A 23,316-nucleotide genomic window follows, 5' to 3' on the forward strand; every position below is an offset into this window, starting at 1 on the left:
CAACAACCCTGTGTGGCTAAGTTGATTGCCCACAGTCAAACACAGTGCCAGTAGTTTGGATTCTTCGAGGCAGCCTGGCTCCAGGGCACATACCATTTCCTGTGGAGTGCTGTGGGCAGAAGCCGACTGTCAAGTGTTAGAGGAGTGGAAGACTGAAGGAATAGATGAGTGAGCAAGTTGAGGACCTGGAGGCCAGGAGGGAGGGTTCAGGTTACCTTTTTAAAAAGTCTGTAGGTGGAAAGAGTTTGAAGCCTGTGTGGATTGATAAGTTTAGCTTTGGGGAAGCTGAATCTCTTCAGAGATGAGAAGCTAGTGCAGACAAATGTGAGAGTGGTTGTGAGTGGAGTGGGCATGAGAAAGGTGCAGTGTGTCAATAAGGACCTGGGCTGGACTGAGGTCAGGAACAGGAAGGGAGACTGGCTTCTTTCTCACACTAGGGTTGAGTCAGGAAACAGCCATGCTTGGCTGGAGGAGGGGACACTGAGGGAGTGCACACCAGCTGATCCGCTCCCTGAACAGGAGGGGAGTGGGCTGGTTTATCTGCAGGTTTGGGGCTTTTGGGTAACCATGAAATTGGCTTAAGATGGAACCCAGAAGGAAAGAGCTTTGAAATTCTTTCTGTACAATGTATTAGTTTAAAACAGCCTGGCCCTGAATTTGTGTTTCTGAGCCCTGAAAGAGCGGTCTTAGGGAATTAAAACAATACTCCTTGATCTAAATGTGGCTGGAGTTGAGTCAGGATTCTAGCAAGATTGTTTCTTTAAGTAATAATTTTTGGATCACTTTTTTGACCACTCAATTAGTGGAAGCTTTGTTCTGTAGATAGGAAGGTGAGGGCCTCATTTTACAAAGCAGGTACTGAAACCTGCAAGAATGCTCTTAAAATTGCTTCCTCAACTCTCTTTTGGGTTCAACCACAGGATTAGATTTTACCACAGCATTCTGGATAGATCTTCTGAGCTTCTGTTTCATACTTCAGGTTTCAGATTTAAAAGTTAGAAAGTGAGCTTATGGTCATATCTACGTGTAACAAAATACATGTTAAAGCATTGGCCATTAAATCCAGAGTATAAATGACTAAGTGATGTGTTTGGAGGTTCAGGTAGATCTCTCCTTCCCGTTCATTTCCCTTTTCCTGTTATGGTCACATCTGTCGTCATGGCCTTCTGGGATGAAGAAATATAAATTATTCTGCTACAAGATAAAGGTTGGGTTTGTAGGCTCCTGGAAGAATCTGGAATGGTGAATAGACTGGTTGACCTATTTTCTAGAATTGCTCTTGATTTTTGAGTTTTTTCTTAGTTCTCCTGGATCAGCTGAGCTTTGATGTTTTTAGAAATGAAGATTGATATTCCTTGCTGGATAACAGATGCCTGTGTGAACAATTTACCCTTTTATTTACTCAACTGTGGGCCTTTAAAAGTTATGCCATCCTGAGACGCTTAAAGTTTATATAAATTGCCCAAGTTCATACAACACATAATTGGCAAAGCCAGGATTCTAACTCATGCTTGTTGGATCCCAAAGCCTGGGCGTCTTTACCTGTCATGTACTCTGAATACAGGGGATGAGTGTGTGTATCATTCACTACATAGCCACTTGTGAATCAGAAATAGTACTATCTGTATGTGGAATAACATACATATCTTCTATTCCAGAGCCTAAGAAACAGGGCCCTGGATACTCTTTTTTTAATGTACTGTTTTTAACTGTGGTACTTTATTGATGAATTATAACTAATTTTGGCCAGGGCCCTGAAAACATGCCTGGAAAAAGCGGGGCGAGAGTTTGTAATCTGGTGAACACTTTGAATTAGTTCCCTGAATTTTGACCCTTCTCTCCTTTCGCAGTTATTTGTATGAGCTGATGTACTTGGGGCCAGAAGCTTGTCCGTGTGTCAGTTTATTTTTACTGCCTCCAAGCACTGTCAGTTCATATACAGTGAATAAATGCTAAGTAGCTGTTCATGTGTAGGTGACGTGTGGCGAGGCTGTTCAGCAAGGGTTGCAGGTTGTCCTGGGTTCTACACACACACACACACACACACACACACACACACACACACACACGTGTGGCGAGGCTGTTCAGCAAGGGTTGCAGGTTGTCCTGGGTTCTACACACACACACACACACACACACACACACTCACTCACTCACTCACTCACTCACTCAAGTATGGAACGTGTTTGTACAGGCACCCCACACACACACACACACTCCAGCACGCTTGCATGCACGCGCGCGCGCGCGCGCACACACACACACACACACACACACACACACACACTCAATCACTCACTCACTCACTCCAGTATGGACCGTGTTTGTACAGGCACCAGGAATACTGGGTATTTAAAGTTTTTCAGTGTAGCGGCCAGAAATTGTTGAAAAGTCTCCATCAGTGGCCAAACAGTGAATCAAAGAGCCTCTCAGTGGTGGCTCGGGTTATCAGAGGGCCACCGAGCGGGGCTGCGGTGCCGAATGTGAGCCTGGCTCACGTGACAGCTGGTGAGCACCACTGGCGGGATAAGCTGTGTACTTGGTTTTTAAGTGATTGGCATGAAGCAGCACTTTCAAACATGTTTTAAAAATATTTTTTCTGCTGTGTATGGCTTGTTCTGTTGTGACTTTCATTAGGCTCTGGTTCAGTGAATCTTGTATCTTATTACTGCAGGAATTAGAATCCTGTTGCTGCTGGCAATGCTCACAGTTGATGTTCGAGCAGCAGGATTAGTGATTGAATGTTGGGAACAGCTGCCATCCCTCGGACAGCAGAGGTGTCTTTGTGTCCTCTCTTGGTTGAAGGGAAAGAGTTTGGATTTTGGTGCAAAACTGAAATGCAGCAGATGCTAGAGTGTATCATTTCCAGAGCCCAGGGTTCCCAGACCCAAGCATTTCATTGGTTTTCTGGTATCTTCTTACCTTTGGGAAGAGCTCTTAAGAATGAAGTATGGACAGTTTCTCTTGCATACTGGGGGGTAGTGTGTGGCTTAACAGAAAATACTGTATCTTAGGGTTATATACATGGTAAAGTCTATTTTGTTGGATATTCAGATCATGGGATGCTTGTGATAGCGGTGTCAGAGGTTTGCCCGTGATTATAAGATTGAGGACAAGGACTGAAAGGGCTTAGGAGCCAATGACTCAGCTGTGTTTGTCTTGTTTTATTAAAGCACTGCTTTTTAGATTCCAGGTAGAAGCTTTTATTCCAGTACCTCAACTGATTTCATTTGGTTTGGTTGATGCGAGAGAGAGAGAAGAGCCTCTTTGGGTTTATTATTAGTTAGAAACATAGAATATTGATGGCAGAGACCTCTGTGAAGTGTGTTATCCGTTTCCTTGGGGAAGGGCTGTGTGACGAGCACTGCCTTTGAGGGTGGCCAGCAGTCCTTCGTATCTTGGGGGACCTGTGTGCGCCTGTCTCAGCCTTCACTGACGAGTCAAGTCTGTGCTAAAACCTGGATCACCGCGCTCTCTACTGCTTGCTCCCACTGCTGTCCTTCGGGAAGCTGGGGAGAGACTCCCTGTGTGGCCGAGGTGGACTGGGTCTTGGTGTCTCGGCTAATGGACTCATGCTTTCTTACCAGGAAGAGGAAGAGCAGGAGGAAGAAGACGACGACGAGGACGACGACGACACTGACGATCTGGACGAGCTGGACACGGACCAGCTGCTGGAGGCCGAGCTCGAGGAGGACGACAACAACGAGAACGCGGGGGAGGACGGGGACAACGACTTCTCGCCCTCCGACGAGGAGCTGGCCAACCTCCTGGAGGAGGGGGAAGACGCGGAGGACGAAGACTCCGATGCAGACGAGGAAGTGGAACTGATCCTGGGGGACAGTAAGTCTGGGGCTCGCTGTGCGCCTGGGCAGCCGGGGAAGGGCCCTTTCCTGTGCCCACCCAGCCCCGAGGGCAGCCGCGCCAGGGTTCTGCGCCCGGAACGAGTCAGCGCCCAGGCCCTTGCGGAAGAGTAGTCTCATGTCTCTGTTCCACTGTGTCCCTGTCTTGCTGTCTGTCACCAGAGGTCTCTTACCTCGTTTAAACAAGGGTCAGTACTTTCTGTAAAGTCTGGACAGTAAATCATTTGGGTTTTGTGGGCCGTTCTCTGTTCTCTACTCATCTCTGCCTTTGCAGTGTGAGCGCAGCCAGAGACAAGGTGTAAATGAACCATGTGCCTCTGTTCTAGTAAGTAGCTGATGGGCTTGGTTTGGCCCACAAGCTGGAGTTTGTTGACCTGATTCAGAGGATTAGCCTTAGCCTGGAAGGCTGAAAGTGCAGTTCTCCCGAGAGGTTAGAGCTGGGTTGTCAATTGCAGCTGCTCATAGGGAGCTGTACCTCCTCCTTCCCAAAGCTGTGGGAAATAAAAGCCGTCCTGCGGGTTGGAATGCCTACTTTCTGCTTTTGCCTACTCCCTCCTAAAGGCTGGGGGACAAATGTTCTTTTTGGCTTGTTTCATTCCTCCTCCCCCCGCCCCTCTTTCTCATTCTACATTTTACAGAACAGGCTCCAGTTTTGCTTGTCCTTCCTGCTTAGAATATGTCTCTGAAGTCAGATTGTCCCCTCGAGTATACTAATGGGCCCTGAGTAAACCAGCTACTAGTCCCAGGGGTCTGCAGCTACACCCGTGTTTTAAGAACACACTCGTGCTTGCTGTGGTCCTGGTTCTTCCTAGTGCCTGACTGGGCGTAACCTGTGACATCCAGCCCCTGTTCACATAGCACGCTGGCAGCATTCTCACAGCCATGGTAGGTACCAGGTAGCCAGTAACCACCTAGGCCATTAAGATGTCCAGTCCCTCATTTCCACATCTACATTCCAAGTGCTCGTTACAGTATCGTATAGCACAGATACAGAACATCTGCATCATCACAGACAATTTAACCGTGCTGGTCTAAACCCAACAAATGCAGTCCTCTTCATAGTAGATGTTTGGTCTTTATAGTCATTGGTGTTTGGTGCTGGGGGTGAAAGGCATTATGTATGTAGGTGTGAGGGGTGTGTGTGTTTTTGTGTGTCTGAGTGATTCTCCTATTTCACAGTGACCTGAATCTGTTTTCTTTGGGATCTTACACATCAAGTTCTTAGGATTGAAGGCAGCTGACTGAAAGGAGACTGACTTTCTTACATTAAGTCCTCTTGGCCAAGTTGTATTTTGAGGACGCTTTATGGGGTTGGGAAGGTGTGCCTTGTATGTATCTGTCCATCTGCTGTTTGCCACTTACACTTTTTCGTACTTGGAGGTTGAGGTGATTCAGTTGAGGAGGACTTCTCTTCCCTAGCGATGGTAAGACGGACTAAGGAGCAAGGGAAAAATGACAATATTGATGGGAATAAAAAGGAAAGTTTTACTGAACATTTTTGTTACCTGTGACACATGGGCACAGATTTGTTTCCCTTCAGTTAAAATTAGGTGGGTCAGGGGAACAGCTGGTACCCCTGACTGACCTAAGATTATCACTAATCTTTCCATTTTCAGTTAATATACATTTTTACTTGGTCTGTAAAATTACTGCTTCTTTTAGCCTTTACTGTTTATTCTAGGAAATTCCTTCTTTCAAGTCCAAGAGGTAATCTGGGAAACCCTGAGTCGATCAGAGAATGTTACTTTAACATGGTGGGAGTATCTGTAACGTGAAAATGCCATCACAGATGACAAGCTGGGCTCTAGAATTGTGCTGACATCGCGATGGCTTGTGCAAAGTGTGTACTCTACTCTTTCTGTTCTGGAGGATGAGAAAAGGCTGAGAAAGACAGACAAAGAAAATCCCTTACCTGACCATGAAGGGGGGAAATCGGTGCCAGACCCCTGAAGGCTGTAAGACCTTGTACCTGAGAGTCATTTGCTTAAAGAAGTTTGTGTTCTCCTCATCCAGCTACACTTAGTCCTTACATGTGACACATTATTGACCGGAGACATATAAATATGTTTCTAGAGAGGGATACAATTAACATCAACATCCGTAGTTGCTAGATTTTAAAATTAAGGGATGGGGCTTCCCTGGTGATCCAGAGGTAAGGCTCCATACTTCCAATGCAGGGGTGTGAGTTCAGTCCCAGGTCAGGAAGCTAAGACCCCACATGCCTTGTTAGCCAAATAACCAAATTATAAACAGAAACAATATTGTAATAAATTCAATAAAGACTTTTAAAATGCTCCACACTTAAAAAAAAAATGATCAAGGGTTCATCATAAAATTTAGGATTATTATCATTCACATTTTGCTCCATTAGGTTTTTTCCCCCCAGCCTTGTATATTATAAATGCATATTTATTACTGTTAAAATTTTCAAAAATGACACTGCATTTTTGGGTGAATTGTATGCAGATAGTTTCTCTGATTGTTCAAGTGACATATATATTAGTGTGTCCTGATAGTTCTTCAGAATACAGTTTCGATTCAGACAGCATGGATATTAGACCAACAAAGACAAAAATCCATAGTGATTTGACTCTGATAGAGAAGGTGAAAATGACACTCATGGGATGGAGAAGATTTACAGGTGTGCTTCCCCGGTGGCTCGAGACGGTTAAGAATCTCCCTGTAATGTGGGATCCCTGAGTGAGGAAGGTCCTGAAGGGAATGGCAACCCACTTCAATATTCTTGCCTGGAAAACGCCATGGACAGAGGAACCTGGTGGGCTACAGTCCGTGGAGTTGGAGAGTCAGACATGACTGAGCAGGTCACACACACACACAGGTGTAACTACTGAAATATAATAACCTGCAAGGTGTTAGTGAAATAATGGAAATCATTTTTGGACAGCCAAACCAAAAATCGCCAGCTACAGGCGTCAAGTTTCTGCAAAAATCTCCTGGTCAGTAATGAGTTTAGATTCTTAATAGCTCTGCAGCTGATGCTTAAGATGGCTTCAGGCAGGTGGGTCTGGCATTGTGGGTTCACAGATCACACATACACAGGGGGGCTCTCCCCAGGTCTGCCGTGGGCCCAGGACACGGTGCTGTCCTTGGGCACCCCCTCCCCTGCTGACACCTCCTCCTGGAGCTGTTTCAGCAAGGAAGCTGCAGAGGCGCAGTTGTAGTTTAGCCGTGCCCGATAGCAGGCTGGTCTCTAGCCCGCCTTCCCCGCTCCTCACCCGTGAGGTCAGGCCGTCTTGTGCCCAGTCAGACCCCGGAACACTGGTTTTTCCAGCCATTACTTTGCTTACCTTCAGGATTTCATTTTATCACAGCCACACTTTCTCCGTTTCACTTTATCCAGTTCAGTTGTCTTCCTAAAGGAGACTGTAGTGAGTGAAGGTTTGGGGACATGCCCTTCTCCCTCAACTGTCCCCCAGAGGAGTAAGGTACCTGGCAAAGGGCCAGCGAGGAACTCTTTGGAATCGTGGCTGTCCCTCTCCTCGTGGGAACCCCAGGGCCTGTGGGCATTTGCAGGGCTGTCAGGACCTGTTGGCCTACTCCCCTGAAAACCTTGTTAAAACTGTCCCACAGCTTCCTGAGCTGTGAGCAGTCACACTGGGCACGAAGACCTTTTCCTTACCTTCACTCAGTAAATACTAGAGCTAGGTACTGTTACACAGTGTATCCATGTCGTTTTCAGGGTTCTCTCTGTCACCACCTACTTTCACCTCTTCCTCGATCCTTCCGGAGGTGTTCGAGTGGTCTGTTCACTGGCTGGTGGGCAGATGGTCAGGCAGAAGGCCAGAGACACAGTGCCACCTTTCAGGTGTCACACCTACTCCCTGCTGGTCTAGCTTCTAGGTACCCCTTCTCTGCTATTGCTGCTCACTCTGGCCTGTATCTTTTTAGAAATACATTCCCTGCAGATTCTATTTAGAAATTCCAGAGGAATGAATCCTAGGTTGCCTACCTGTGTCTTTATGAAGTCTTCTGAGAACAGAGTGGCCGAGAAGTTGAATAGAAATGTCATCTTTGACTGGGATCAGCCTGCCTTTGTAGGGGTCCTGGGGGCCTGGCAGCCTGTGCCCAGGGACTCCAGAGGCCAAAGGACCCCTGGGCTCACTCACCGCCCCCCCCTTTCAGCCCCACCCCTTTGCAGCCACTTGAAGCACCAAGGGCAAGAGCCTCAGAGGGGGCTTGCCTGTCCCTTTAGGGCTTGAATTTCAGGCAGGAGGAACCTCTAGGAAGCAAGATGGCACCACAGAGCCAAGTCTTTTGAAAGGGAAGCAAGAGACCCCAGGGGTAACCACCACTGCCAAAATAGTACAGTCTCCAGAGCCAGCTCCAAGGAGTTAATTGGAGTGTTTTCTTCTTTCTGGAACCTGGTAATGAACCTTGCTCAGGCATAAATGTGTATGCAGGTGCTTTCTTCCTGGAAGCCTGGTATGTAATCTAGTCTCTCCTCTCCTTACCTTTCAGCCGACAGCTCTGACAACTCCGATTTGGAAGATGACATCATCTTATCTCTAAATGAGTGAGGAGTCAGCACGACGTGGAAGAGATTCTTGGCAGGAGAGAAACTGAGTCAGATTAATTCAGAACATCTTCCCTTCCCTCTCTCCCAGGGCTCTATTAAGGAACTGCATGCCCTGGCCCTGCATTCAGAGAGTTATGGTTTAGAGTCTCACTGGAATCTGAGAGTCCTTCTAAGAACAATAACAACCACAAAAAGACAACAGGGGTTAGGCCCTATTCTGCTTTCCCCTTCTCCTAGGATGGACATATCTTTCCTCAAGGGAAAAAAAAAAACAAACATGTCTCTGGGGTTATTTCACAATATATTTTCTTTGTATAATGTTCTTTACTTAAAGAACAAGAAATAGTTTTTTATAAAACTTTAAAAAGAAAAAAAAAAAGGCATTTATAACTGAGGGTATGAACTTATATCCACCAGATCTCTTGTCCCTGCACTTCATTTTCTACGAAAGAAAATGATGTCTAAAGAACAATATAGAGGCATTTTTACACACATATTTAAATGAAAAGGAAAATCGTGGTTTCTTAAATTGATAAGGATTAAGAATATTTTATTATAAATATAATATATGATTTTTTAACCTGTTTTGTTGCCTCATATGCCGTCAGGTTAATTTGTTTTCCTTTGTGCCAGAGGTGGGGAGGAGGCGCTGCTTGTTTGCTGAGTAAATGCCTAGGTTCACCCACCTTCACGGCTTGGGGGCAGCAAGGTCATTGTGGATATTGGTTTTATGGAGTTGAGGGAACTTCGATATAAGTTCACTCCCTCTATTTTTCTTTGTGATTCAGTTTTTCAAAAATCTTTTTTTCTTCCTTTTCTCCCCAATGTGGAAATTACAAATCAAAGGCCTTTTTTCTTTAATGTAAAGTGTATTTATTTTAAAAAAAAATACAAAATAAAACTACAAGTCTGTCTTTGCTTGTTTATGGCCTTTCCCTGTTCTCTTTTACTGAAGTGGGGTTGGGTTCCTTACCTTGCAGCTGTAGCCCAGGCAACAGGGAAGATGCCTCCCAGAGGCAGCCCGAGACGGGGTGAGAGCGCGCTCTGCCCAAAGCGCTCTGGGAGAGGAGCAGCCGCCTCAGCGTCTGACCTGGTCTCCTGCTCGCCCCGCAGGGGAAGAGGGCTCCTCAAGGCACCATCCGCTGCGTGCCGCTCCCCCACCCCCGCCGCGTATCCCGGGCTCTGAAGCACGAAGGCAGCTCCTGAGTACAGATGTGGGGGAGCTGGAATGTTAGGGGCCCTCCTGGGGTGTTGTGAGCCATGAGCTGATGGACCTAAGGAGTGAAAGCATCCCGGCCACCCTTGTGGCTGGGGGACCCTCGTTACTGTTTTCTTAAAGGAGCACAAGGAGGAGGGACCCTAGGAGTTGGGGGGCAGCTGAGGCTGGGTTAGCAGGCACTTCACTGGCCTCAACAGCTGGCCTTGTGGTTAAACTGTTCCCACCAAGCAAAGTACCAAATTTGGTACTTTGGTACTTTAACCTCTTCACTCACCCACCTCATCCCCTTCTTTCCCACAAGGAGGAGGAGACCCTAGTGTCTCTCTTCCTTTGAGTTTACCCTGTTTCTGTTGTAGGCCTCTGTTAACCTAAGAGACTTTTCTCCCTTTGCTGAGGTGAGGACAAATCTGTGAAGTAAACAAGATGGTTAAAAGTCAGCGGGGGAGCGTAAAGCAAGCCCCGCTGGGCCGGCACCACACGGCTCACACACCGAAGCGGGCCTGTGTCGCCAGGCACCTCGTGGTCCTCCGGAGGGCAGAGGTCTCAGCTCGTAAACTGCTTCATGCCTCAGCTGAAATGGATTGCTAACTAACACCTAACCAGTAGGCTAGTCTGACTGCTGGTGCATTACAGGAAAAAAGGCTAAAAGTCAAGCAGCACTAAAAGCACTGTTATTCTAGTCATTAACTCAACCAAGCCCCAGTCTCCCTGAACTCTGCCAGCAGCCCTTGGGAGCACCCACCCGCAGGCCTCTGGGGTGGAGATGGGGGCCAGCCATGAGAGCGCAGAATCCTGGTCGACCTGACAACACACCCTTAGGGAAGCACCCCAGGAGGCAAAGGAAACATCAGCCCTCTTTATCTGCCAAGGCCGAAGATCTGAGTCCCTTAGGAAGAAACATGCAGAACAGTACCAAACCACCAATGAGGCAAATCTCACCTTCCGTTGGTTTTTGCCTTTAAGCCACACCTCAGATAGGAACCGCAGGTGGAGGCACTGGTTGCCTGCAGTTCTCCCTGTGGGGGAAGCATCGTAAATCATGGGGATGGCGGAGGGAGGGGATAGACACACACACACATACTTATAACTGATTCGATTTGCTGTATGGCAGAAACCAACAACACTGTAAAGCAGTTATCCTCCAACTTAAAAGTCAAGAGCGGAAGAAGGAAAGAGGTGAGGGTCTGAGGCAGAGGATGGTCACACTGCAGGAAAACTCCAGCTCAATTGGGGGCCAGAGAGCACCTATCCCTGACAAGGGTGGGCAAGGCACGGGTTCAAGTGTCCTCTCCAACCAGACTTCCCAGCAGGTTTCTGTTTGGGGAAACCCAGGTAGTGTTCTGGGTCCTGACCACCTACTCTACAGAAGAACAGCCCAAAGACACTTGGGGCTCACGGCGGCAAAGCGACTCTGCCTGTGATCTGGGCACTTGTCCCGACTTCACCTGCTTTAAGCCTGAAGACTCGGTGGTAAAGAACGCGCCTGGCAATGCAGATCCCTGGGTCGGGAAGATCCCCTGGAGGATGGCGTGGCTACCCCCTCCAGTATTCTTGTCTGGGAAATCCCAGGGACAGAGGAGCCTGGCAGGCTACGGTCCGTGCGGTTGCAGAGTCAGACACGACTGAATGACTTACCACCACCACCTGTTCTAAGCAAGATGAGGCCACTCCGGCTCCCCGTGGTCCCCACTGCCTGGGATGGTGCAGCTGTGGTCTGTACCCCACACTGCTTTGCTCAGATACCTGGCAGATGTGGCTGAAACTCAAGTACAAACACATTCAACACTTCCTGGGTTTCACATTATGAACGCGCTTGTTCATTAGCACCAGCTGAAGCCCAGGGAGCAGTACTTCCCCAGGCACCTTCCTTCCCGTTTAAATCTCTAAGGTCTTAAAAAGGCACCTCTTTCACTGTTCCTGGGGAGAGGCCTGTATTCTCATGAGGTCCACACAGAGCCCCAGCCTCCATCTCACGAACTTTCTCTCAAAACATCTCAGCTGTCACCTGCTCTGTCTCGTGGCAGTCAGGGTAGTGGACCAAACCTAGAGAGGGGACAGCATGTCAATAGAACCCACGGTTCCTGGTCACCTGGGGGCTCATTTCCCTTAATGGAGCATCTGTTCTCCCCCAGCCTTGACAGTGATGCTTTTGGACCATCTAAACCACCACAAACATTCTGGAAAAGTGTCCTATGGTGGCCACTGCTGTGTGACTGATGTCCCTCCCTGGTCCCCAACACTGCTGGCTTCATCTGCCAAGCTGGCCATACTGCTCGTAGAGACACGTGGTCAGAGAACTTGGGGCTGTTTGCAAGCCAGCTTTCCCTCCCAGCTTGGGGGTGCCTTCCCATTCCTCCCCAGCCTGCATGGCTTTGGCTTCCAGCACTGCCCAACACCTCAGCAACTGTGACATTTCCCCAGAGAGGAACCCCATTTTCCAGTGGTCCCCACCTCAGCAGTATCAGGGCGGGAGGCCCGAGGCACCAGTGCTCACTTTGCACCTGAGGAAGTTACGTCAGTTTACAAGAGCATCTTCCTAACCCAGTGTCCGCCATCAAAAACTCTTCAGGCCAGGGATCCTGTGTCCCTCACTCTGCTCCAGTGACCAGGCAGAGGCCCACACCAGCCCTGAACCATCACAGGAAAAGCCACAATTCACAAGCTCTGGGAAAAGTTCAAGGATTAACCAAGGAAAGTGGGCTTCCCCGCTCCACTCCAACATTTGACCACCAGTGCCCCTGGGAGTCCGAAGGAGCGCCGTCTCCACCTGGGTATCCCCGGGCTGCTGCATTAAGGGGAGAAGGGAGGCTAAGGGGAGAAGGAAGCTGGACACAGACACCAAGACCCCAATATTGCACTGCTCCTTCCATGACTATCGCACCACATGACTGCTAAGGTCCACCTGCTTTCAAAAAGGCCTGAAAACTCGGTGCTTTGTTCAATCTGACGGACACACACATTGTTCACGGCAGGAAACAGACACTACCACAGCGGCTGGCTAGACTTAGGCTTAACCCGCTCCTGGGCCCTGGGCCCTGTGGAGGCTGGCATGGCAGGGTCTGAAATGAAACCCACTTGCTCTCAGCCCAAATTAGCAACGCCTGTGAGTGGAGCTGGGGGCTGACAGGCACCAGTGCAGCAGGGCTGGGGACACGCCGGCGGTGGAAAGATGACGGAAGGCATGTGTGCAGGCAGCGGGGGACAGTCTTCCACCCTTTGAGAAAAGCATGTGATTAAACCAGGACTCTGAACAGGATTAAAAATCCATCCTCTGACAAAGGCTTTACTGACAATTTTCCATACAGTTAGTCAAAAAATAAAAAAATACAGAACACAGCAGACAGTATTTCATACACTAGAAGCCAACATGACAGGAGTCCCTTCTCATCACGGTAAAAAAAAAACAAACAAAAAACCCAAACCTAAGAACTTAGTTTTTGATGGGGAGATAGGACTTTGGTCCCCTACCAAATGAAACAGAGTAACCCAGCAGAGAATTCAAATCAAGGGTGTAAGATGGGCCAGGGGGTGCAGGGCGGCGGTGGTCAGATTTTAAAATAACTGCTTTAGTGAGAACAGGCTGCGAAGGCCAGGTCTGGGCTAGGCGGTGTCTCTCACTATGACGATCACCATGTGCTCTTCCTCTAGCTTGCCCAATGTCCTCAGTGCTGACTGGAGGTACTGCTGTGAGAAGTCACAGGGTGGGAAGGCGTAGAGCATGCCTGTGCTGTCTCTGCCCTTGGATCCACCCACTGGCAGGCTGATCACCCCTGCAGCCTGCTTCTGTTTCAAGTAGGAAACCAGGTTCCTGAGAAGCCGCCTCTGTAGGCCAGGCTCCACCGTGGGCATCCCCTCGGAGCCAGGCCCACTGGGGGTCGCCTGGGTGGCCAGGAGCACTGCGTAGCCATTGGGGCTCCCCTGCTTGATGCGCCGTGTGACCTCATCGAGTTTGGGTTGGTCCAGGCGAAGGCGCTGGGCAATCTTCAGCTGGGTCAACTTACTCCCGGAAGTATGGTCTTTGAGGAGACTGCTGATCACCCCCTGGTCCCCCTCTAGGATGTGCATAGATGTCGGGAAGCAGCTGTTTTTCAACACCAGGAGCCCGTTCCAACCCAGCTGCAGCGTCTGGGCATACTCTGAGAGACTCTTGAGCTTTTTGGTCTCGTGTTTTGGCTCTTCCAGAGGCTTGGGCTCGGCCTCAGTGGTCCGGTGATTGCGCTCGCTCTCTCGGGTCTTCTTCCCGTGGGAAGAGTCGGGAGCCTCGTGGTGGTGGTGGTGGCTCCGCTCCTCCGCCCCGTGTCGGCTGTTGCTGAGCGAGTTGCTGCCGGATTCCTTGGTCCCTTCACTGGAATGGTTCTCCTTGCGGCCACGCTCCGGGGTGCGGTCGGAGCCTCGGTCCGCAGGCTGCCCACCACCCTTGGTCCTGCTCCGTTCCTCGTAAGGGGAGTGGGTGGCCCTTCCGCGATCACTGGAGAGGCTCCGGCGCTTCCGCCTGTCCTCCCAGGCCTTGAGCAGGCCCCGGTCCCCATCTCCTCCCCAGCGCTCACCACTCCGGCTGCGCACTGAGCGGCTATAGCCCTCGATGCTGTTTCGGCGGTCAGAGCTTTTACTGGGGCTGGTCCAGTCCCCTTCCAAAAAGGTCCGCTCTCGATCTGAGTACAGGAGGTGTGGAGGGGTCCTGTCCCGCACCCGCAGGTCGGCATCCAGGTTCCGGTGCCGGGTGTACCCGTCTGGGAGCAGCTCATAGTGCACAGGGAGAGGGGAGGGCTGGTACTGCTGGGGATACCGAGTCTCCTCTGCTTTGGCAAAATCCACGCGCAGCCTGCGGTCCGGACCCCCCAAGGGAAAGCCCCTCATTTTAGCACAGGCGGCCTGGGCTGCGTCCAAGCTCTCGTACTGGATGTAGGCAAAGCTGTCTCCCTTGACATGATCAATGGTCCGAATGCTCCCGAAACGGTCAAACTCCCGGGCCAGAGCCGCCAGTGAGGTGTTAGGTCCCAAGCCACCCACCCAGAGGCGCGTAGTGGGGTTGGCCTTGCCGTACCCTATCTTAATGGGATTGCGGCCTATCACCCGACCCGACATGCCCACCTTGGCCCGGTGGGCCATGTCCAGGTTCTGGAACTTCAGGAAGGCATACGCACCGCCCTGCCCACGGGCGGGTCTCTTGATGACCACCTCCTCAATGATGCCGTACTTCTCGAAAGCCCGTCGCAGCTCCACCTCTGACACGCTGTGGTCCAAGTTCCCAATGAAGAGGTTGCGCGTGGCCCGCTGGTCGTCCTCGGGCATCAGGTCCTCTTCGCACACGGCCGGGTAGCCGTAGGGTCGCCCGCGGTCGTCATACAGCCCGTAGTAGTCCAAGGCCCGCTCCCGGGACAGGCCTACAGCGGCGGCGGCGGCCGCCGCATCCAGAGCAAAGGCTGCGGCAGCGTGGCGGGCGCGGGGCTCCCGCAGCGGAGGGGCGGCCACCGGGGACAGCGAACGCTGCTTGTACTGGTAGCCGCCGTGCAGCGGGAGGTAGCCGAGCGGGTCGGCGGGCGCGGGCGGGCCCGGGGGCGGAGTGGAGGCGGCGGCGCTGCTGCTGCTGCTTCGCCGGCTGCTCCCACCGCCGCCGCCGCCGCCTCGCAGGTACACGGGCTCCACCTTGAGCGGGCGGTCGTAGAGCAGCAGCTGGCGGGCCAGGGCGTGCTGGCGGGCCTCACGCGCGTCCTGCGGGTGCCGGAAGTTCACGTAGGCCACGCGGCCCAGCTCAGGCGTGTGCGACAGGCGCAGGCTGATCTCGCCGAAGCGCTTAAACTGGTGGAAGAGCCGATCTTCGAGGTGCTCGGCGGGCAGCGCGGGGCTCAGGCTGCTGATGAGCAGCGTCTTGTACTCGGGTGCAGCCGCTGAGGAGCCGGGACCCGTGGGCTCGGCCCCGGGCGGCGGCGGAGGTGGCGGTAGCGGAGATGCGCGGGGCGACGCGCCCGAAGCGCCTGGGTCCCCTGAGGCCTTGCCACCGCGTCCCCCGCCGCCGGCGCCCGAGCCCGAGGAGCGGCCGCTGCTCGCACGGTGATTCGCGTCCCCGGCGCCTCGGCCGTCGCGATGCCCACCACCACTGCCCCCGCTACCGCGAGGTTTGTCGCGGGCCCGCGTTGGAACGGGGTGCTTGGCGCCGCCCGAGGCCTTGTGCGCCGCCCGCCGCCCGCCCGCCTCCGCCTCCCGTTCGCGCTCCCGCGGCCGCTTGGCCGACGATGACGAGCCGCGCCCGCTCGGGCTGGAGTCTCGCTCGCTCTGCCTCTTCATGGCGCCGGCGCGGCTGGCGGGCGGGCGGCCCGCAAGCCCCTCACAGCGGCGGCGGCGGCGGCCGAGGAGGCAGCGCCCCCGGCGCCGCCATCTTGGACAAAAGGACTCGGCGCGACGACGGGGCGGGGCGGGAGCTGCGCTGAGTGCCTGGGAGCCGCGTTATCAGGCTGCGCCGGCCTACCACGTGACCCCCATGGTGGGCGGGGCGAGGGCAGCGCCGGGCGTGCGTCATCGGGCCGCGCCGCCCGTACCACGTGACCCTGTGGCTAGCGGGCGAACCCGCCCGCATTGTGAGCTCTGGCGCCACCGTGCGGCTGGCGTGGCCGAGGCCCGGGGCTTCACAGAAACTGGAGCCCTGGAGAGGGACAGAAGCCTCGGTCTCCTGGCTAGAGGCGTCGAAGGCGTGGGTGTGCCAGGCCTTGAACTTTATGGGATATTCCCTCAAACCCAGGACTAGGTTTGGGTGATCACCCCCAAGCCCTGCCTTGGCATCTACTGACTGGGTCCAGCATTAACAACCCGAACCCACACCCCGTTTATCTCGAGTATCCCCTGCGTTCAGGTTCACTTGCGGCAGCCCGCCCGAAAGGCCTTGAGAATCGTGGCTATGCACTCAGACGGCAAGACCTGTCGGGTCCGTGGCTGGGCACAGAAATACAATTCTAGGGTGGGAACAGGCTCCTTAGAGCAATGGGGCCCACCCTCCGCGTGGGCATTCAAGTACAGAGGGCTGTAAGAGCAGGGTCACGGAACCAAGGGCGAAGAGAAGGCCGAACCCAGCAGTTACCCAGTTTGCCACGCTTACCTCTCCCTGGCCAGTGCTCTCGTATCCACCTCCATGGTGGTGACATGAAGGGGAAATCCTGTTCGGGTGCCAAGCCCCCTCAGAAAGGCTTTCATTTTCCATGGAGAGTTAACCGGAGGCTTCCCAGGACCTGACCCAACTTAAGCCACAGAAACCGTGGCGTAGGGAAGAGCGCCTGCGCGTCTTCTGTCCTCCCACGACCAGAAGCCTTTGCGAGGAGCGCCTGCAGCCGCTAACGCAGGTGTGCTAGATTAAGAGTCTTACAAGAAACACCTGTTAACGTTCCAGGTCTCCTCCTTGACAACTTCCAGAAAGGAGTTAACCCTTTTACAGATATCCTTGGGGGTCACCCTCGGGTAGCAGTTGGGCTGTCTTCCCTGTTTGGTGTAGCCTGCAGGACACAGAGGCCACCAGAACACAGCTGCTAGGTTGAAACAGCTCCATCTACTAAGATTTCTGGTTCCAGTCATGCATTTCCTCAACACCTTTCAGGGGCTCAGAAATAGGGAACACCTGGCCTAAGAGGTGCATTCTTTCTTTTCTGACAAGAAAATTGTGGGCCTGCTGCTCCCAGCCATTAGTGGACCCCACAGCCGGCTGAGGGGGCCCTTTACGTCGGCAATCTTGAATTTAGGAACTGCACAAATGATGTGACCTGAGGTGAGAGCAAGGAAGCACTGTTTCTTAGTCCTTCCCTTGTGGTGGTCTCTGAGGGCATGAGCAGCAGAGGTGTCTCCACGGAGTCACAGTTCAAGTTGCTCATTGGGTTTCCCACGCACCAACGCCCAAAAGAGCAACTAAAAAACCAGACTCCAGGGCTACCCTCTTAGGACTTCAACTGTTAGAGTTATCTTGGGTAAACAAAGGCAGAAGACAGCCTCTCACTGGCTGTTTGTACAAACCAACTCCTGCCAGTCTTGGAAAACCCCAACTAGGTACCAGAGGCCTAGGGTTGACAGTGGACCCACAAACTGAGTTGAACAAGTAGATGGCCAGATCTGGACAGTGACTGATGGAGGTAGCCAGGGCATGAGTAGCTTCAGAAATGTGACAGTACTGAACATACTCAGTTATTGACGTCATCGTTGCAGGAAACTGCATTAAACCTCAGTCTTGCTTGCAACCCAGCCCCATCTCTAGACAGTCCCTGTGGGCCAGGGGTATCAAGCCCCACCTCCTCCCTCCACTCTTGCAGAGCCCCACAGGCCCCTGTCCTGTCCTGGCATCCCAGCATTGACTGGTGGTTGAAGGACAAATTTGAATACACCCGAAGACTCTTTGTAAACCGGAAAGCATAAACCGGTGAAATCTTCATCATGGGCAAAACCCTATTTCAGTATTCACTTTAATTCTTCAAGGACAGCTAGAAATTTTCTTCCTTTAATAAAAAAATCCCAGACATACTTTGAAGTCCTAGAGTAAATCGGCAACAGAACAAAGTGAATCTCCCCCAAGGGGATGCTGTAGACCCAGCATCATCAGGAAAGCTCCAGGCTTCACACCTGACTTTGTCAGGAGCCTGCCTAAAAAATAAATTACAAAAAGGCTGTTTGGGGTAGACACAAATGAAGTGTTTTCCCCCTCAGGAGCAGCAGGGATCGAGCCAACTACAAATCAGTCCGTGAACTAGCTGCCTTGGGAGCATATTTAGGCATCAGTTCATTAATCTTCCGGATGTAGTCAGACTTTTCCGCACAGCCTTTGCACGTCTCCCCCCAGTCGTCCAGGATCTTCTTTAGCTCTTTAACTCGGAGCTTCTTCAGGTCCACTGTGCTCAGGTCAATCTGTTTGTCTGGAGGAGAGAGCAGGGAGAATAACCAGCTGGGTGGGAGCAACTGTGGACCCCAACAGTCCTTGCACAGCCAAACTGTCACTTAAAACAAGCAGACCTACTGACTGTAGGGGAGAGACGCCTGCAGGTGTCAGCAGGGACACATGGAGGCCATCTGGTCCCTACAGAAGGAACCTTCTAGGAGGAAGATGGCGCCCACGCCAAGTCCCTCTTACTAAACAGTCACGGTAGAGCTCACGGCACTGGAGAATGACAGTTCTAGGGCGACAGAGCAGACAGACCCCCTGGCCTCAGTTTCCCAAGACAGACCCTGGTTGGGCTCTTGAGTTAGGAGCTTACTCTCCATGACCACCTGTGATCACAGAGAGATCTGTGCCAGAAGCACTGAACTAGGATCACTCTCAGAAGACCAGTTATCCTTGACACAGCAGGGTAAAACGCAGACCTTGGACACTCAATTCATGGTAAAACACGCTAGTGCTGTCTCAGTTTTATGGAAGAGAACAATTCTTCCTCGACCCGATTCTTTCTGAAGACCTGAAGTGTTTTTCCCACTGGAAACTTCTTTGGCAAGAGAGATGCTGGGTGCCCATAACCTTAGGCTTTCCTGTTGGGACACAGCTGTTCTTTTCAAAATAGTAAAAGTCACTCAGCCTTCAGAGTGTGCAGTCAGGACAAGCCTGTTAAAGCCAAGTCAGACAACATCCCTTCTCTGCTCAAATCCCAACATTCTCATCTTCCCTCAGACTAAAACTCAAATCTTCACCAACATGCAAGGCCCTCTATGATCTGCCCACCCATCATGGCACTGGCTGCTTTTGCCTCTGCCTGTAATGCTCTTCCCTTAGCTGTGCCAGTGGCTAATCCCCCACTTCCTTTTCAAAGTCTGTTGAAATGCCACCTCCTGGGCTTCCCTGACAGCTCAGTTGGTAAAGAAGCCACCTGCAATGCAGGAGACCCCAGTTTGACTTCTGGGTTGGGCAGATCTGCTGGAGGAGGGATAGGCTACCCACCCCAGTATTCTTGGGCTTCCCTTGTGTGAGCTCAGCTGGTAAGGAATCCGCCTGCAATGCGGGAGACCTGGGTTTGATCCCTGGGTTGGGAAGAGCCCCTGGAGAAGGGAAAGGCTACCCACTATTCTGCCTTGGAGAATTCCATGGACTGTACAGTCCATGGGGTGGCAAAGCGTCAGACATGACAGAGCGACTTGCACTTTCACTGAGGCCTCTGCTGACCTCCACCCACCAGGATGCAAGGTTGAGTCTGTGCCCCTGCCCATTTACCACCACCAACCTTGCTACGTAACTCACTCATGAAGTTTCTAGTTTATCACCTGCCTTCCCTGGCTAGAAAGTACACTTCATTAATGCCTGAGCAGAGAGAGGATTCAGTGTTGGTTAAATAATGCCACACTCACCATACTTCAGTTCACAGATCTGACTGTCTTTCTTCTTGAGCTTCTCACAGATCTTCTCCACAGGGATGTGGTGGGACAGGGGCTTGGACACCTCGTTGATGATCTTGGTGGCTGCATCCTCTGTGGCCCCAATGTAGTAGCACTGTGGCAAGAAAGGACAATGGCCTTCAGGAGGTGCCCCTTGAGAGCTATCTCCTCTAAGGCACACATCTTCTGTCTTTGCCAGGACCTCATTTTCCCACGCCCCATCTGTACTGGCAGTCAGATTCAGCATAAACCCCAGGCTCTTAGTACACACTTGGTCCCAGAGCTGACAGCCACCAGATGAATTTAAAAGTCACCAAGGTTCAAACCTTTAAACAGAAAGACAAACCAGAGACTGCCAGGGAAGCTGAGGTTACCAAAACTATTGTTTCATTAGGGCTCTTGTCCTTAATTCAGCCCTAGCCTCCCCTATGCCCATCCCGTCATCATCACCAGTCCTCACTCATGCCAAGATTGCTCTGGCCTCTGGGCACTCACACTGGCTGTTCCCTCTGCCTGTAATGTTCTTTCCCTCTCCATAATGATGACTTGTCTCAGAAAAATTCTTGACTACTGTCTAAGTTAGTGCCTACCCTCTCTACCATACCCTCCTGGTCCATTTTCTGCACAACTTGCATCCCACTGCATCATTTGCCTGTCACTACTCTCCCCTGATATTTCCGGTGTCCAGCACACAGTAGGTGCTTAATCAACACTAAGAGAATAACATCCCAATGGCCAAATACAGAAAGCACTTCAGACCCACATTAGTTCACTGACAGGAACAGCTGGTCTCCTCGATAGACAAGTGGGCGGGGTCTTGTACTTCCAGGCCTGGGATGTGGATACTTAAAACGCTGGCAAGGGCCAGCCAGCTACTTACCAACCGATTCTCTTTGCCTCTAGCTTCACTGCAGAACTTTATAAGTTCTTTTTCAATAGAAGCTGGAGAGAATGTGACATCTCTGTCTTTGAGGTCCTGATAAAATCTTCCCAGATAAGAAATACAAACTGGAAAAGAGAAAGAAGGAACATGCTCCAGTCATCACCAAATTGCAGGCCAATTCACCAGGCGGGAACTCCAGCAGCAATTTTAAATAGGAGACACGGAGAAAGGGGAGCTTTTCTACCACCGGATTTTCTCGGGTGCCCACAGGTAGACAGAACCGTGCTCCGGGTTGCTGGGTCCCCGAGTACACCCAGGGGATGCGGGGAACGAGCATCACCTAATGACCCACAAATGGCCCCTCCCTGCTCTTTCCATAAAGTTTAAACCGAGACTGAACACGTGTCCTTGAGCTAGGCTCACTGTGACCTCATAAATGGACAAACTAGAGGCCGAAGAGAAAAAACCGATGCAAATGCTACTCATTTCCAAATGCAACACCGAACCCCAACATGAATCTTTGCAACCCTATCACACCAGGCGCAGTGCCCACGGGCGGCCCTCAAGACTCCCCAACCTGGGCCAGAACCGCTCCCAGGAGCCTCTGCCCAGTGATGGTAAAGGACCAAAACTCCGGCGTTATCTCAGTTTCAGGCCAAACTGTCTGTATGATCTAGTCCTAACGTTCTCGTCGTAACAATGTTTTTTAGGCCCAGGAAATGTTTTCTAGACTCGGCGTTGGTCCCTCCTCTCGCAGACCCCACTGGGACCGGCCGCCCCCGCCCGCATTAGCCCCAGCCTCTCAGTCTTTTGGTGGTTGGGTTGGGTTCAGCGCCGCCGCCAGGCCGGCCACAGCGCTCAGACCCCAATTCCGCCTTACCTTCGCAGTCACCCGGCCGCAGCGCCCGGCTGGCTGGCAGCACGCTCAGAGCCAGCGCCACGGCCAGCCCGTGCGTGGCCCACATCCTCCACCACCCTCCGCCGCCGCCGCCTTCGCCGGACTGAACCGCGCCCGCCGTGCGAAGCAGCCCCCAGGTCCCGGCCGCGCGCCGTGGCTCCCTATTGGCTGGCGCCCCCCCACGCTCTCCCACACACCGCTTCCCCATTGGTCTACGCGCCTCGGAGCCCACAAGAGCGGCTCCACGCTACCCTTCCTTATTGGCTGGTGGCATCGCCCGCCCTCCGCCCTAGACAGTTGTCGACCGCTGATTGAACCGGGACTGCTCGCAGGAAGCGACCGCAGAGGCGGCGGAAGCGGCTCAGTCGCCATCTTTGGTAGGGGCAGAGGCTGTGGCCGAGGCGGATCGCCGCAGGCTGGAGTGGGATTCGGCCGCTGCCCCGCGCATGCTCAGTTGCTCTGTGTACTGTCTGTTTTGGGCCCCAAGTCCTCCCAAAGAAGCCCACGGACTTCTCCGCTCTGGTCCCGACTCGTGGTGCAGGTCAGGGGCTCTGTGGTCAGCCGCAACCCAACAGGCAGGGAGGGCGGCCGGCCGCAGGCAAGGCTCTGAAGAGATTTCTTTCCTTTTTCTTAAGGAACCACGTGGGCTGGGGAACCAGCCTTTGGGGAACCGCTGAGGAGAGCCCGGATTGCTCCGACAGGTCGACAGGAGGACCCGGTCGGGGTGGACAGATGTCGGGCAGGAGGGGTTGCCCGTAGGAGGGGGCTCCCCTCCAGGTTGTCTTCCCAGAGCTCAGAGGGGAGGCCGGGCCGGGACTGGTTGCCTGGCTTTGAGATCGTAAGCATCCCGCCTTACTTGGGAGATTGGCGGCTTCGGAGGTTTGGCCCCCCCCCGCCAGGAAGACCCCTTCTTCCCCCTTTTACTCACAAGCCTCGGGAGCCTGGCCGAGGCGGCTGGTCCTCGCTCTCTTGCTTTCCAGCTGAGCGCTCTCGGCCCTCGGCTGCCCTCCTTCCCGGTGCAAGTCTTGGCTCCCTGTGCTTGAAGGCCGGACGTGGGAAAGGTTGGCTCTGTGCTCAGGACGGAGAAGAGATTTCTATAGGGCTGAAAGGGCTTGGAGCCCAGCGGCAAGGGTTGGAGGGGGCATTTTGCGCTGCTCCCTCCCAGTCAGTGAAGTCAGTGGGTCAGTATCAGGAATTCATCTTTAATTCACATAACAGCAGTCAAGGGAGTGGGGAAAGGGAGGAAGGCAAGTGGCAGATATTTACATCTAAAACTTCACATTCTTGCTGGATTGAGAACATGCTACCACAATATATACAGTAAAATACTTTTTTTGGGACACTAGTACAAATTTTTTTTTTTCTTTTAACTTTGCTTTCTGATACAGGTAAGACCATTAAGTCACTTCTTATTTTAAACATAAATACACAAAAGAAATGGTTAGAAGTTTTCTTATTTTAAATAAGCACAGAATGCCAGAGGTTAAAAACACATTTATAGGGCTGAATACCAATTGGACAGCACACTCTATACATTTTTTGCTCAAATTCCTGTACAAATACACAGCATTCAAATAGGTATTTACAAATAAG

General features: G+C 52.2%; 3 protein-coding genes across 4 annotated transcripts in view; 1 reads left to right on the forward strand and 2 right to left on the reverse strand.

Moving 5' to 3' along the window:
* Positions 1–9,321, forward strand: part of DCAF1 (DDB1 and CUL4 associated factor 1) — a 92,113-nt gene extending 82,792 nt beyond the window's left edge. For both annotated transcript variants that reach the window (XM_065933594.1, XM_065933595.1), the window contains 2 exons: positions 3,588–3,840; positions 8,340–9,321. In XM_065933594.1, coding sequence (XP_065789666.1) covers positions 3,588–3,840; positions 8,340–8,398 — 312 coding nt within the window. In that variant the 3' untranslated portion in view covers positions 8,399–9,321. The remainder of the gene's footprint in view (positions 1–3,587; positions 3,841–8,339) is intronic.
* Positions 9,322–12,872: 3,551 nt separating this feature from the next.
* RBM15B (RNA binding motif protein 15B) lies at positions 12,873–16,015 on the reverse strand. The gene has a single exon (XM_065933596.1). The coding sequence runs from the start codon at positions 15,899–15,901 to the stop codon at positions 13,217–13,219; it is 2,685 nt and encodes an 894-aa protein (XP_065789668.1). The 5' UTR covers positions 15,902–16,015; the 3' UTR covers positions 12,873–13,216.
* A 2,049-nt stretch (positions 16,016–18,064) lies between these two features.
* Positions 18,065–21,859, reverse strand: MANF (mesencephalic astrocyte derived neurotrophic factor). Its single transcript, XM_065935358.1, has 4 exons — positions 21,706–21,859; positions 20,823–20,950; positions 19,916–20,057; positions 18,065–18,498 (listed from the first exon to the last, which is right to left on the reverse strand). Exons 1-4 carry the CDS (start codon positions 21,788–21,790, stop codon positions 18,314–18,316), a joined length of 540 nt encoding a protein of 179 aa, XP_065791430.1. The 5' UTR covers positions 21,791–21,859; the 3' UTR covers positions 18,065–18,313.
* Between the last annotated feature and the right edge of the window lie 1,457 nt (positions 21,860–23,316).

Source organism: Muntiacus reevesi, chromosome 4 (genome assembly GCF_963930625.1).
Source record: "Muntiacus reevesi chromosome 4, mMunRee1.1, whole genome shotgun sequence".
Taxonomy (NCBI): Eukaryota; Metazoa; Chordata; class Mammalia; order Artiodactyla; family Cervidae; genus Muntiacus; species Muntiacus reevesi.

What these genes read in the sequence shown, in the direction of transcription:
- RBM15B (XM_065933596.1), bottom strand. Translation starts at nt 15,901, where the DNA reads ATGAAGAGGCAGAGCGAGCGAGACTCCAGCCCGAGCGGGCGCGGCTCG.
- MANF (XM_065935358.1), bottom strand. Translation starts at nt 21,790, where the DNA reads ATGTGGGCCACGCACGGGCTGGCCGTGGCGCTGGCTCTGAGCGTGCTG. An exon ending in GAGGCAAAGAGAATCGGTTG is followed by an intron (nt 20,058 to 20,822) that starts GTAAGTAGCTGG and finishes TTCTTGCCACAG; the next exon opens with TGCTACTACATTGGGGCCAC. An exon ending in GATCTGTGAACTGAAGTATG is followed by an intron (nt 18,499 to 19,915) that starts GTGAGTGTGGCA and finishes TCTCTCCTCCAG; the next exon opens with ACAAACAGATTGACCTGAGC.